The following is a 14,377-nucleotide window of genomic DNA, read 5'->3' as shown; positions in this document are numbered from 1 at the left end:
CAGCCACACAGCAGGAGGTCAGCTGCAGGTGAGCAAGTACTACCACCTGAGCTCCGCCTCCTGTCAGGTCAGTGGCCACATTAGATTCTCATAGGAGCACAAACCCTTTTGTGAACTGCACATGTGAGGGATCTAGGTTGCATGCTCCTTATTTTTTATTTATTTATTTTTTGAGACTGGAGTCTTACTCTGTTGCCCAGGCTGGAGTGCAGTGGTGCGATCTCAGCTCACTGCAACCTCTGCCTCCTGGTTTCAAGGAATTCTCCTGCCTCAGCTTCCCGAGCAGCTGGGACTAAAGACACCTGCCACTATGCCTGGCTAATTTTTGTATTTTTAGTAGAGGCAGGATTTCACCATGTTGGCCAGATTGGTCTCAAACTCCTGACCTCAAATGATCCACCCACTTCAGCCTCCCAGAGTGCTGGGATTACAAGGTGTGAGCCATTGTGCCCAGCCTGTCGTGTGGTCCTTACGATAATCTAATGTCTGATGATATGAGGTGGAACAGTTTCATCCCCAAATTATCCACCCACTACCACCTTGATCCATGGAAAAATTGTCTTCCACGAAACCAGTCCCTGGTGCCAAAAAGGTGGAGGACCCCTGGTCTATAATAAAATCTACAGACTGAAAAACAAATAACGAAACCAGATGGAGCTAAGAGCTTTGGGAGCACAGAGGTGGGAGTCATGTGAGCGCAGGAGTGTTGTAAGGGAAAGCATCTCACAAACTTGATGTGTGAAATTAACCAGGAAAGATTAGGAGAAGTGAGCCTGGCTAGACTGAGCCACTTGCAAAGGTGAAGAGGGAAGAAAGAGCAAATCAGGTGTAAGTAGAGTATAGGAGTTGGAGGTAAGGCTGGACAAGCAGGTAGGGGCCAGGCTGCCAGGTATCCTGTGCAGACAAGGAACCTATACACAAAGTGATGCAGCCCTGGGCAGGCCTCAGGCTGCTGAGCAGGTATCACTGGAGCCTCATGCAAATCACACTTCCACCTTTTCCACTAACTCTGTAATTGCAAGCACCAGAAGGCCTCCTGTTGATCTAGGGTCGCAGCAGTACCCTCTGAGTGTATGAGCAGGAGAGGTTTCTCAGCTCCTCCTTCCCTTGGGTGGTGGTGGTGGATGGGGAAGGGTGGTATTTGCCAGAGTTAAGTCTGTTCCCAGACCTCAGCCCTGCCCACTTGCTGATGTAAGAAATGCAGCCAACCCCTGAAATGTGGAACCCTTCCAAGTAGCTTGATATGGGCTGAGGATGGGGGAAAGAAGGGTCTGGCCTCCCAGCACAGCACTGCCCTCCCTGCCTCATCCTGGAGCAATGACCACTCTCCACATTTCCTCCTGCATTTCCTTGCTCCAATTCAGGTCTCACCCACCAAAGTGAGTTCTCCCCGAAATTACCTGCTCCCCATCCAGGTGAGATGAAGAGGACCCTGGCCTGGGAAAGGGTTTGAGTTCCTCCTCTGCTACCAGTTTGCTGTGTGATTTTGGGCAAGTCATCCCTCTGTCTGGGTCTCAATTTCCCCATCGGCGAAATTAACTTTGAAAAATTTACAGCCCAATTTTGGAATGAATAACTTCAGTCTTTATTCACTGGGGGGTGGGGTGGGGTGGGGCAGGGAATGGCATGCCCAGCATGCAACACAAGGTGTGGGTGGTATGGATTCACGGTCTTTTTGGAGAAGAGCAGGCAGGAAGCAGGTCAGCTGTGCAGTGTGGCCTGAGAATGAGCACAGAGCAGGAAGAGGGGAAGAGGAACTGGGTTGTCCAGAAGGCTTCTTTCTGGAAGAGGCAGGACTGGAGCAGGGATTTGAAGCGTGGGTCAGGTTGGAAAAAAAAGCAAACATAAGGAAAGAGTGGAGTCCGGAGGTTGTAAGTTTCTGGATAACTCTTCCAAGCGGATGGAATGGGAGTAGGGTGAGGAAAGGGTGCTTTGTCTCGAAACTTATCCTCTAGTTCCTGCCTCTGCGTGGATGAGAGACTCCTCCAGAGGTCGCTGTTCCCCAGGAATCCATCACTAGCGTCCGCACTGCGAGGCCAGAGCTCCCACTGTTCCCGTGGCTCTGCTTCTATGAGGCTTACGCGGCTCTGCATCTGCCCAGAGGATATAGAGACCTGACAATATTTCCGCCCCCACGAGGGTACTTACGGCCTCGCCAGTTACCCTGTCTAGGACTCAGAAGGGTTACACGCGAAGGCGAGAGCATGTGCACGTCTGTGGTACACGTAGGTAGCTATGGCTCTGCACTATCCCTCCTGCGCTGCCCCAATTCAGGGCCCCGGAAAGGCATCCGGTTCCCGAGGTGCCACTGTGCCAGCAGGCAGCGTGTAATTGGTAGGAGGGAGGCTGCCGCTGGAGTATTCTTGGCTGTCCCTCAGTGCGATCCCGGCATGAACTCCTCCTTTTCCATGCTACAGTCACAGACACTCAGCCCAGGCGCACGGTCGCACATCCTCATTCCCCATTAAGGTCTCGCTGCTGACCCCAGCAGGTTTGTCGTCCCCGACCAGGTCGCAAGGCTTCAGACTCTGGGGGGAAGTCGTGGGCCTGGATGATGAGGCTTCCAGGCAGTCCTGGGTCCACTGTATGGACACGAAGCGTGAGGTCTGGAGGGGAGGACACAGGACACAGGATGCAAGACAGGTACCCGTCACTCATGGTCGCAATCCGCCATACAGAGCCACTGTTGCCCAGAGGACCGACACATGAGGGCAGAGAAAGAGAGGCTTCGCCCAGGGGGCCGAGGAACCCACAAGAGCACACTTAGACATGAGGTTTTCCGTTCCACATACCTGGAAGCGTCCCCCACTGCCCCTGGCCGCCTCTGCTCTCAAGAGTGTGGAGCCTTCCCTACCACTCCGTGAACTCTGTGGATCTTCGGGACCGGCGGGTTTTAAGTGACGCTGTTTTTGCTCTCTCCTGAGGTCGCAACCCTCTTCCCACAAACAACAGCCGACAGGCTCCGCAGCTCGCCTTAGTCTCCACGCGCAGTACTCGCAGTTCTGGCAGTACTCGAGTGCAGAGTGCTTAAGCGAGCCCCCTACCACATAGTCCAGGGTTGGGGGATGGGGAGATGTGGCTGGGAGGGGACAGTGGCCAGGAGTAGTGGAAAGAGAAGATGGAAATTCATACTTTCGAACTTTGCCCAGCAGACGTGTGGGGGTTACGGCGGAGGCACCTGTCACTGAGCCAGCACCTGAAGTGGGCAGGTGGGCTTCAGAGTTGAAGGTGCACACACTGGAGTCCCAGTCATTTCTGTGCATGGGTAACATGTCTGACGTCTACCCCGGCAAGTCACAGGATCTGGAGTCTCCCGCCTCCCACCTGGGCTAAGGGAACTGATCGCTCCTGAGCAGCCAAAGATCCGGGTGGAGAAGGGAGCCGGGAGATATACCGGCTGAGGCTAGACAGCTGTCTCGCTTTGGAGCTGCAGCTAGGTCCGGAGTGGGAAGGAGGAGGCTCACGCGGGCTTTGCCGCTTTCCCCGAGGGTGGCCAGTTTTGTGAATAAAATTAGAGAAGTCTGCAGGCGTAGTTCCCCTAGCCCAGCTCAGGCTTCCGTTTGCAGCGGCGCTGGCCGAGCTCGAACCGCTGAAAAGGGCCGCGTGCAATCGTTCAGCTGTGCCTCCGGACAAATTCCGCTTTAAGCTAGTGCCGCTCTCCAGCAGTTTCCTGATTGACTTAATTAGATCCGTAAAATCGCTGGAAGGCTTTTCTTTCCCAGAGCCGAGAACAGCTCATTTATGGGGACCAAAAGGAAGAGAGGGAGAGACGACCCGGACACCACTGACAGCAACGTATTCTTCGCAAAAACCACTCAATACTAGTGGAAAAATCCAACAGTTATCCCCCGCAGCCCGCCAACGCTTCCTCCCAATTGTTCTGGGCTGCACTAGGGCGATGGCCAGGCAGTGGAACAGATGCAGAAGGAGACCGGGCACGACCAGAGACGCTGTAACCAAGACCCGCAGAGTCTGGGGCTTTCCGCTCTTTGGCGGCTGCAGCAGGCATCGGTGCTGGAGCCCAAGGCTTCCGGAAAAGGGTCGAGGTTTTCGCGGAGGGAGCGACGGACTCACACGGGTTCGCAAGCACTGCTGCAAGACGCCGAACAGGCTGAGCCCGCAGGCGGAAGAAGCAAGGGTCACGGGAGAAGCAAAGAAAACGAAATAAATTCCGCATCCCGCGGTCGCCATTCTCCCAGACCCCAGTGCGCTTACTCCTGACACTGTTGAAAACAAACTGGCCCAGAACCTTGGAAGGGACGAGAGACTACTAGAAATCCCTCTATACAGAGCAGAGCTCGGTTAGGGAAATAGCTATTTGGATAAACAGAGGGGTTCTGGGCTGGGAACCCGGAAACATAGGTCCACCTCAGCTTAGGGCCCCTCAAAAGCCTGACAAGTAACATGATCTCCTGGACCTCAGTTTCAGCTCCTGTAAAAAGTATGTATGTGAAGGGTCTGGATTCTCCCTCCCCAACCCTGCAGAGCAGAGGCTGGGGATTCTGTACTCCCCTTCCCCAATGTAGGTCTCAGTAGCAGTGAATGTGCAGCAAGGCCAGGCAGAAGCAAGGGCTGGCTGCTGCAGTTGCTTGGTAGAACTTCTTGTCTGAAGCAGGAAATTTGGGCAGCAAATGCCCTGGCTAGTCTTACCCTGACTGAACCCTGGGTAGCCAGGGGAGTGCTGGCAAGGAAGGAAGCTGCTGGTTCCCATTTGCCGTTTTAGAAATGAGGACATTCAGGTCGGGCGGGGTGGCTCACGCCTGTAGTACCAGCACTTTGTGAGGCCAAGGTGGGTGGATCACCTGAGGTAGGGAGTTTGACTAGCCTGACCAACATGGAAAAACTTCGTCTCTACTAAAAACACAAAATTAGCCGGTCGTGGTGGTGCATGCCTGTAATCCCAGCTATTCCGGAGGCTGAGGCAGGAGAATCACTTGAACCTGGGAGGCAGAGGTTGTAGTGAGCTGCTGAGATCATGCCATTGCACTCCAGCCTGGGCAACAAGAGCGAAACTCTTTCTCAGCAAAAAAAAAAAAAAAAGAAAGAAAGAAAGAAAGAAAAAAGACATTCAGAAGATGAAATGGAGTAGGATGACGCCAACACTGTTTTTCTCTCCACTTATTTGGATACTAGCAGAGCTGAGCTGGCTTGGAGTTGGTGTGTGGTCCATGGTGTGGGGTATCTGTGAGTGGGGTTCTGGGAGTGTGAGACAGATATCCATGTAGTCAAGAGCGAGCTTGAGGTATGTGTAAGCTTGCCTGATAAAATAAATCTGCTAAATCTAGCAACCTTAGGTATGTGAGTCTACTTGGACTCATGCAAGAAGCTTCTCTCCAAGACCTTTTTCCCCCAGATAGTATGTCACCCAGGAAGTTCCAATTCCAGGGCTACTAGTCCCTGTCCAATTTGCTGTGCATGGTTTGAGGACAGAATTTCTCTTTTTTCCAATGACAGTTTATGCTGGAACAGCACATTAAGTGGATCCCGTTGGTCAGAAGTCCCAGAAGGGGCCCAGGCGACTTGCTCTCAAAGGACATAAGTAGTCAGACCTGCCTTCCATTTTTTTCTGCCCTTAGCTTGTGGGGGGGGGGGGGTGGGGATGAAGAAACTCTATTTTGAGGATTCTGTGAAAAGGGTTGCAATACAACCTGTTCTGTCTCTTTGCAGGAGCCTGCGTGAGTTCTTTCTCCCTACCCTGGATCTGTGGTAGCTCCATCTGTGGAATGGGAGAGTTGGATTAACACCAGGCTATCCCGTAGATTGGAGGCTGCTGTTAGATGAAACTGCAAAGTGTTCTCAGTACCCTTTCCTAAATGGCCTAGAATATGGCTACACTTATACATCAGTTCTGAGGTAGGTGTTACTAGCCTCCTTTTTACAAAGGCAGAAACAAAGCGCAAAGAAACTTGCCCAAGGTGACAGAGAGGGTAAGTAGTGAAGCCAGGATTGGAACCCCAGGAGCCTGACTTAGGTCGCTGCTCTTAAGTACTATGCAGACCCGGAAACTGAGGCTCCGAAGCGGGGAAGTCATCTAATGAGGGTCACACAGCCTTGCGACAGCGGAGGCAGCTGGGATTCCGGCCTCGCACGCCCGAGTTTTGGCCACTGTGCGGCGCTGTCGGGGCAGCAGCCCAGGCTTCCGCTCAGTTCTTGCTCACGTCCAGCGCCCATCTCCCCCTTCCGTGCCCCAGAGGTTGAAATGGGCCTACTCTGTGTTGAAGCTGCTTGTTTCTGGGTCCTGGAGGGAGGCCAGGGGAGAAAGAGGTCTAATAGGATGGGCAGGAACCTGGCTGGTGAGAAACAAGGCACAGGGCCAACCTTACTTGCACAAGACTTTTGAGAGATGAAGGCAACACTTGGTCGAGGTCAGGGTTCACTGACGGGGTGTCGGGCGGGGGGCAGAGGGGGTCCTGCCGCCTGTCGGTGGGGCCCAGAACCCTGGAAGCCAGAAAGGTAGGGGGTGTCCAGTCCTCAGGGCAACTGGGGCCAGGGAGAGGAGAGGGAGAAATTAAGCGGATTCCCAGACCCATGAACAGACACACCCAGGCAAATGCCGTTTCCAGAGACTCATGGAGAGTGAGACAGTCACAGAGACCGAGACAAACGGATGCCGAGACCGAGAGGGTCGGAGGACAGACAAACTCGGAGCGGTAGACCGGCCCGCGCCCCAGGAACGCGGCCACAGCTGCCGGCGCTCTGCCCGGCCTCCCCACGCGGAGAGGGGTGGCGGGCTCGGCCGCGGAGGGAGGAGAGGGCGCCGCCGCAATCTCACCTCTCCCAGGCCCAAGGCTGCGGGCGCCAAGTTTGCTCCTGGTGATCACTCGAATGCGTCTCCTCTCGGGCCGGAAGTCGTGCGAGCTCCGGTGGGCCGCCCTGGGGCAGCGTGGGTCCCGGCGTCTCAGGCTCGCGCTCCCACTGCGCTTCGGCCCCAGTGGCCCGGGCGCCGCTTTGGGAAGAGGACGGGTGGGGGCCGCCGCCACTTCCCTGGCTGCGGCTGGCGCCCGAATGAACCTTAACATCCAGGGGCTGAGCGTTCTGAAGGCGGCGGCTCCAGGGAGCGCAGGGTGCAGGAGCAGCGGCGAAGACAAGGGCCCATCTCCGGCCACTCCAGGCCAGCTCCCGCCGCGGCGGCGGTTTGTTCCCGCCGGGCCCCTCAGCGGAGGCGCTACGCCCGCCCCTGCCGCCTCGCCCCACCCCGCCCAGGGAGCTCCGCCCTGGCCCGCGGCTCTTCCGCCTTAGGCAGCCGCTAGGCGGGAGGGACAGTCCCCCACCCCCAACCACTGCAACCCCGAGGGGACTAGGGGCTCAGGCCCGCCCAGGTAAGGGAAGGCCTCAGCTCCTTCCGCCCCTGCGGCGGGTCCCAGCTCGGGCTCCTGGGGTAGTGGCGGGGGCCGCCGACTGGGCGCGCCCTGGAAGGTGAGCGCGGCCGAGCTGGGCCGCCAGGGGGCGCTGCGGAGCCGGGGGACACCCCTCCCTGCCTGCCTCAGTCCCCCGCCCCCTCCCCGCCCGCGCGCAAAACGCACTCGCCCCAGAGGCAGCGCGGCCGAGCCGGAGCCGCTGCCGGAGCGGAGCCGGAGAGTGGCGGCGGCGGCGGCAGCGGCACCATGACCCTGGGCAGCTGCTGCTGCGAGATCATGTCCTCCGAGAGGTCCCCGGCCGCGCTGTCCGAGGCCGACGCAGACATAGATGTGGTGGGCGGCGGCAGCGGAGGGGGGGAGCTCCCAGCCCGCTCCGGGCCCCGCGCCCCCCGGGACGTGCTCCCCCACGGCCACGAGCCTCCCCCGGAGGAAGCCGAGGCAGACGTAGCCGAGGACGAGGAAGAGTCGGGTGGCTGCTCGGACGGCGAGCCCCGAGCTCTGGCGCCCCGGGGGGCGGCGGCTGCAGCGGGGAGTCCGGGGCCAGGCGCGGCAGCGGCCCGCGGCTCAGCGGGGCCCGGGCCGGGACCGCCGTCGGGGGGCGCGGCGACGCGAAGCCCTTTGGTGAAGCCGCCCTACTCGTACATCGCGCTCATCACCATGGCCATCCTGCAGAGCCCCAAGAAGCGGCTGACGCTGAGCGAGATCTGCGAGTTCATCAGCGGCCGCTTCCCCTACTACCGGGAGAAGTTCCCCGCCTGGCAGAACAGCATCCGCCACAACCTTTCGCTCAACGATTGCTTCGTCAAGATCCCCCGCGAGCCGGGCAACCCGGGAAAGGGCAACTACTGGACGCTAGACCCGGAGTCGGCCGACATGTTCGACAACGGCAGCTTCCTGCGGCGCCGCAAGCGCTTCAAGCGGCAGCCCCTGCCGCCGCCGCACCCACACCCGCACCCTCACCCGGAGCTGCTGCTGCGTGGCGGGGCCGCGGCGGCGGGGGACCCCGGCTCTTTCCTGCCCGGCTTCGCTGCCTACGGCGCCTACGGCTACGGCTACGGGCTGGCTCTCCCGGCCTACGGCGCACCCCCGCCGGGGCCGGCCACGCACCCGCACCCGCATCCGCACGCCTTCGCCTTCGCCGCGGCAGCCGCCGCCGCTCCTTGCCAGCTGTCGGTTCCCCCAGGCCGCGCCGCCGCTCCTCCACCTGGACCTCCGACGGCCTCGGTGTTCGCGGGCGCGGCATCTGCCCCAGCTCCTGCGCCCGCCTCAGGCTCGGGCCCGGGCCCCGCAGGCCTGCCCGCCTTCCTGGGCGCCGAGCTGGGCTGCGCCAAAGCCTTCTACCCGGCGTCCCTGAGCCCTCCCGCAGCCGGCACCGCGGCGGGTCTGTCCACCGCACTTCTGCGCCAGGGCCTCAAGACGGACGCGGGCGGTGGTGCAGGCGGCGGGGGCGCCGGGACAGGGCAGAGGCCTTCTTTCTCTATAGACCACATCATGGGCCACGGTGGCGGCGGGGCAGCACCCCCGGGCGCCGGCGAGGGCTCGCCGGGACCGCCATTCGCGGCAGCCGCGGGTCCTGGGGGCCAAGCCCAGGTCTTGGCCATGCTGACTGCTCCGGCCCTGGCTCCGGTAGCGGGCCACATTCGCCTCTCGCATCCCGGGGACGCGCTGCTGTCCTCAGGGTCCCCATTTGCCAGCAAAGTCGCCGGCCTTAGTGGCTGCCACTTCTGACCGCAGCAGGCCCAGGGCCGGTTAGGTCCGCACTCCTCAGCCTCTCCCGGGAGCTCCTGCGGTCCCAGCGGAACTCAGGGAGTCTATTTATGAAGTCTCCAGACCTTGGGCCGGCACGCGTGACTCGGCACTTCAGTCTCCACGCACAGAATCTCGCAGATAGTTGGGACCAAGCGGGCTCTATCGCTCAGGGCGACAGGCCCGGGGCTACGCGAAGAAGTCACAGGCCAAGATCCTTTACAGTTTGAGAAATAAAAGCAGGGGGGTGGGAGCTTCGTTTTCCCCTGCCTCTGCGCCTCTTGGCGAACACATTCCTGGAGAGATGCCTGGCCAGGCTCCACGGTCCCGCCAGAAACACCAACAGAGGGTCTCCCTTTCTGCCTTTCCCTTCTCACTTCTTCCCCACCGTTGAGACCCTGCTTGTCCAATATTATAATTTAAAGACATCTATTATCTGCTTTGTGCTTAAAAGAAAAATTCAACCTTTTTTTTTTTTTTTTTTTTTTTGCTGTTCTCCAAGGAAGTTCGTTTCCTCTGAAGCCTAAACCAGTGTCTACGCAGGCGGAGCGGAACGGAGAGGTGAAGCAGGGGGTCTTTATATTCCCAGCAGAAACCCTGGATCCCACTCCACCGAGGAAAATCCTTTCTCTTTTGTATTAGGGTGCTTTTAAAGGAATTTCTTTCCTTTCCCTTGACTGGCTGGGTCCAGCCATCCCCGGCCAGCAACCCTGTCAGTGTTCCACCCTGTCCCAGGCCCTGTGATATTTATTGTGGCTAAAGGCAGTGAGCTTGGGTGGAAGAGAAGGGTCTGGGCCAGGGACTGGAGAGGTAGGGTTGGAGTGGGCAAGGGCACACCCTGTGGCAGGGGGTCCTGTAATTTTGTGTAAATATCTGTACAGCGGGCTGCTCGGCGTTCTCTGTCCACTGGGTGTGCATTGATTTAAACTTCTCCACTGTGGGGAAACTCTGTGAAATCGTCTGATGGTCTGTGTGGAAGAAAAGAAAAATCTGTCTACCCCCATTCCCCATTGGTGTCAATTGAATAAATGTATGTGAACTTCAGCAGTCACCAGCTCTGTCTGCTTGCCTGCACTCTCCCTGGCCCCTGATGGGGCTCTCCCAGAAAAGCTTAGCTCCCCAGCAGAGGGGGAGTGAGGAAAGGCCCCTGGGCAGCCCACGCAGGCAGAGAAGGGTTTGAGCTTAGAGGATGCAAGGGGCACTTTGGTCTTGGCCTTCAGCTGCTAATGAGGCCGAATCTCTGGGAAGCCTGTGGCCTCTCCTGCACTTTCATTTTCGTTCTAGACTTAGAAGGATTTTGGCTGGAATTTTGCCTGGGGTTGTGTTTCCAATGCACCTGAGGATTCTCATGTCCTAGTTTGGACGTTGGCACAGCTTGGGCAGATCTGGGTGCTAAGGGTTCATGAACACTCTACCCACTAAGTACAATTTAAGGTGAATATGTCTGGTGATGTGTACTCCGTATGCCTCTATTTCTGAGTGAAGGGCTTTTATGGAACTTATGATTCGTTTTTGTGTTTGTCTGGGTCGGCACAGCTCCTTGCTTTTTTGTCGCGCGCGCGTGTGTGTGTGTGTGTGTGTGTGTGTGTGAACTGTATTTCAGAATATCTGCATTTTTATTTCTATGTATGTTGGTGAACATGTCTTTGTGATGTTTGTGATTCTCAGTCCTGTCTTTCTGTCTCTGAGAGGAGAGGGGTTTCTCCCTGGCCGCTTTAGGGCCTTGTCTGGAATCCCCTCTCTCCCCACCACCCCCCAACACAGTAACAGAGTAAAAGGCTTGGACTGGGGACTGTGAAACCTTTCTTTCCTTCAGCCTCTGGAGAGGGTTAGAGGGGCACTATGAGCTGCTCATTCACTATGAGATGAATGAGTCAGTGGGGTTACACTCAAGGTAAAACTTCCCATCCATTGAGCCAGACTCATAGCTGGAAGCTACTGCCTGAGTGCAGATCCATCCATTGGTCTGGTTGGAGTCTTCCATAAACCCATTGAGCCTCCCATTGCTCTGCTTGTGCCCAGGACTCCCAGTGGCCAGACTTGCCAGTGTGTTGAGTGAGAGATGATCTTTTGGTGAAGCAGAGATGATTCCTTAGCTCTTTTCTCTGTATATTCCAGTGAGATTAACAGGAGAGGAGAAACAGAGGTGCAAGAAGAGGCAGTGTAGCCTTCACAGAAAACAGACACATGTTGAGGGCAAGGGTCAGGAGATGAAGTGACAGACAGAAGGAAGAAGACAGGATCAGAGACCCAGATGCAGGGAACTTGAGAGGGGTGAGCCACACAGGCCTCTTCAGCTAGGATCCCTGCAGCTGGCAATAGTAGAAAAGAAGGAGGAGGTGGAGGACTGAGACCACTGTAGAAAGGGTGTCAAAATCAGGATTAGGGTGGGAAAGAACACACCAGAGCTGGGGAAGGGTTGTTGGTGGGAAAGAACACACCAGAGCTGGGGAAGGGTTTGGGATTCCCAAGTCTCTCATCGCCTTCACCAGTGAAGAGATGAGGCTCAAGGTGCATATAGTAGACGCAGTCCCTCTGCCAGAGGCAAGGCAACCCTCTCCTTGTTGAGAGACTGGAAGTGGAGGGAGGTCAAATGGAGTGGGCCACCTTCCCACCATTTTATCAAATGGTCCAAGCGAAGTAAGGTTAGGTTGGATAGTATAAAGGGAGAAACAACTGCTGATACTGGGATGATGGTCTCTGGCTAGTTGCTTCGTTTACTTAAATTTCTCCGAGTTTAATTTCGTTTATTTTCACTTGAGGAAGGGTGACTGACTGAAGGAACATGCACGCACACAAGTGAGCCGTGTGTGTGTGTGTGTGAGTGTGTGCATGTGTGTGTGCTCTCAGTAAAGCACTTTGTAGGTATGTGATCTCATTTACCATGAATATGTCACTCCCAGATATTAGATTGGAGCTTTATGTAAAATATTTATTAATTGGTTTTTCCTCTTTAGAGGAGAAAATTAAGTCAGTCAGAATTATGTCTGATGGTGGATAGTTAGATGAGATAATTCCACAACTGCTATTTATAGGAGAAGCAGCAGACCCTTTTGTGTGTGTGTTTGTGTGTGTGTGTGAATTTATCTGAGCATGTTGCTTGGTGTCTGTGTGTTAGAGGATCCGTATCAGGAAAAGGTAGAAAAAAGAGGACTGGGGAACAAGAGTGAGGTGTACCCTTATAGGGGCTTCTAGGGATCTTGGAGCCCCAGACCCATGACTCAAACCCCACTTTCTCAGTGGGCCAAGAAGGGTAGACCTGAGCCAGAGAAGATTGTGGTCTGAGGACTGGGAGTCAGAGAGAAGCCACTGATGCCCAACTGGCCTTGAAAAATACCCAGAAAGGGAATTGCTGCGGGAGCTCCCAAGACTCCAGATTTTTATGGCAGAGAAGAAGGGAGGGTATTTAGAGTTTGGGGCTCCTTTAGGTTGTCTTTCTGGGGAACCTGTTAGGAGCTGGGAAGAGCCCATTTGGGATCTGGACTTCAAGGCAAAGGATGAGGGAGTTCAGGATTTGTATGGTAGAATCCTCCTGTATGTTTTTTAATTCCTCCTGACTGGAAGGGCCTAATGGGTGACTCCGTCCCAACCTATGAGTGCATAGGGTGGGTGTTCAGTTTAAGGAGGCTCACTTAGGCATCCTGGGAGGAGAAACAGGCTATCCCATCTGGAGGGGCTCCTGTAGGTTGCCTCTGTGCTTGGGTGGAGGCAACTGAGGTTCTGCTGCCCTGCAGGCCCCAACAATGTGACAATAATAAGAAAATATTCAGGGCATACTTTCATCTCTCGAAGGTGAGAAAAAAAAGAAGGTAGAAAATCGGCCTGGGGTTCAGAGTGCTGCTGAGAGCGGGCAGTTTAAAGGGAAAGAAAATTGGCGAATTTCACTGGTCAATTTCACTTCATTTCGTTCAATTTCGTTCAATTTCATTCCTTTTCATCCAGCGCCGGGAGGCCCGAGGCCACAAGGAAGGGGAGGGCGTCTTTCCGGGCGAATTTCCCTCATCTTGTAGATTTACTTTCCCGGGCTGTGAGGAACAGCCTTGATTCTGAAACTTTGACATACGTTTTTCAGCCGCCGCTAAGAGCAGACATTTTATTTTATTGAAGGGTATTTGGTTTGGGTGATCGAAGCACATCGGTAAGCCTCTCCGCACTTCTCTCTTGCAGCCCAATTAAAGCAGTTAATTCTTTTCACCGCTTATTCCTCCCCATCTTTCTTTCTTTCTCCTGGGGCTCCTCGGACCACCCAGGAGCCGGAGTTGAGGTGGGGGCGGACACTTCCCCTCCATATCCAATTTGTTCTCGCCACAGCGGGCGCGTCTTCGTGGTTACAAAGCGCTTTTTCCCTGATGACTTTTTTCCCTTTTTCAAAAACACTTCTTTCTCCCCCCTTCAACTAGCAACCCTCCCCAGGCCCACCCCTCCTCCCTCTCCGCTCCGGTTTATTTAAACTTCGCCTCCTCCAGCGCCGCCGCAGCGCGCACTTAATGAAGTTGAAGGCTCGGTGAGCCCGGGTGAAGAGGGTTTGGAATCTGTTGAAAGGGGCGTTTTGTGACACTGATTGGGGCGGGGGCGGGGGCAGTCGCGGACCAGACAATGACCGACCAGGCGGGTTTTCCTGCGCACAGGGTCAGGCGAATAAAGGCGCCGACGCTGTTTAAACGAGGGACCCCGCAAGAGAAAGGGAGAAAAGATTTTGAGTGTGGAGCGTGCCTCGTAAGATTTCGTGCTTAGGGGAAGTTGGGAGGAGGCAGCTCGCCTAGAGTCTTTACGGACCGAATTCGGAGTTTATTTCGAACCCTATGCATCAAGCCAAAGAAAAGCGGGGCGAGTTTGGGTTTGCGCCTAACTTAATTCCGATACGTGCTGCAAAAGGTGGTCTAGGCTGGGGCCTGGGGAGGCGTTCAGGAGGGCCAACCGGGACGATGACATCCAGCCCACATTTGTCTCTGGTGCTGGCGCTCTGAGGTTTGGCGCTCTGGAGAAACGTTGAAAGAAAACTAAAGATGGGCAGTGGTCGGGCAGGATAACTCATCCTCCTAAAGCGTTTGTGAGCAAAACAAATGTTGATTGGATTTTTTGGAGCGGAATTACTCTGCTCTTTAATGTCAGCGCAGACACATACCAACAGAGAACCTGCAGACAGGACAGAGGTTTCCAGCTCTGGTTTCGGGAACGTATTTTTCCGCGGGCTAGTGGGCGCGGCGCGGCGCTGGGCGGAGCGGGCACCGCCTCCTTCCGTAGCGGAGCGAGAGCTGCCGCTCCAGGCTGCG

At 56.0% G+C, this 14,377-nt stretch overlaps 3 protein-coding genes across 3 annotated transcripts; 1 reads left to right on the top strand and 2 right to left on the bottom strand.

The window, feature by feature from the left end:
* Positions 1 to 1,561: 1,561 nt before the first annotated feature.
* LOC117092628 lies at positions 1,562 to 3,304 on the bottom strand. The gene is made up of 2 exons (XM_033226472.1): positions 2,793 to 3,304; positions 1,562 to 2,606 (listed from the first exon to the last, which is right to left on the bottom strand). The coding sequence occupies exons 1-2, from the start codon at positions 3,270 to 3,272 to the stop codon at positions 2,418 to 2,420; spliced, it is 669 nt and encodes a 222-aa protein (XP_033082363.1). The 5' UTR covers positions 3,273 to 3,304; the 3' UTR covers positions 1,562 to 2,417.
* LOC117093553 (striated muscle-specific serine/threonine-protein kinase-like) lies at positions 1,562 to 7,606 on the bottom strand. The gene is made up of 4 exons (XM_033228871.1): positions 7,587 to 7,606; positions 6,773 to 7,297; positions 6,324 to 6,480; positions 1,562 to 4,107 (listed from the first exon to the last, which is right to left on the bottom strand). The coding sequence occupies exons 1-4, from the start codon at positions 7,604 to 7,606 to the stop codon at positions 3,736 to 3,738; spliced, it is 1,074 nt and encodes a 357-aa protein (XP_033084762.1). The 3' UTR covers positions 1,562 to 3,735.
* On the top strand, positions 5,237 to 10,148 carry FOXD2 (forkhead box D2). The gene has a single exon (XM_033226471.1). The coding sequence runs from the start codon at positions 7,605 to 7,607 to the stop codon at positions 9,084 to 9,086; it is 1,482 nt and encodes a 493-aa protein (XP_033082362.1). The 5' UTR covers positions 5,237 to 7,604; the 3' UTR covers positions 9,087 to 10,148.
* Positions 10,149 to 14,377: the final 4,229 nt, after the last annotated feature.

Source organism: Trachypithecus francoisi, unplaced genomic scaffold, assembly GCF_009764315.1.
Source record: "Trachypithecus francoisi isolate TF-2019V2 unplaced genomic scaffold, Tfra_2.0 Lachesis_group12, whole genome shotgun sequence".
NCBI lineage: Eukaryota > Metazoa > Chordata > Mammalia > Primates > Cercopithecidae > Trachypithecus > Trachypithecus francoisi.
The sequence above is the reverse complement of the archived record's forward strand: the minus strand, read 5'-3'. Positions and strand labels throughout refer to the sequence as shown.

Excerpts from the sequence above, each read along its gene's own strand:
- FOXD2 (XM_033226471.1), top strand. The coding sequence starts at position 7,605 with ATGACCCTGGGCAGCTGCTGCTGCGAGATCATGTCCTCCGAGAGGTCC.
- LOC117092628 (XM_033226472.1), bottom strand. The coding sequence starts at position 3,272 with ATGTTACCCATGCACAGAAATGACTGGGACTCCAGTGTGTGCACCTTC. Across the intron at positions 2,607-2,792 it reads GCAGTGGGGGACGCTTCCAG|ACCTCACGCTTCGTGTCCAT; the intron begins GTATGTGGAACG and ends CCTCCCCTCCAG.
- LOC117093553 (XM_033228871.1), bottom strand. The coding sequence starts at position 7,606 with ATGGTGCCGCTGCCGCCGCC. Across the intron at positions 7,298-7,586 it reads ATGGTGCCGCTGCCGCCGCC|TCCCCTCGGGGTTGCAGTGG; the intron begins GCCGCCACTCTC and ends CTGAGCCCCTAG. Across the intron at positions 6,481-6,772 it reads CAGCCTTGGGCCTGGGAGAG|TTGCCCTGAGGACTGGACAC; the intron begins GTGAGATTGCGG and ends CCCTGGCCCCAG.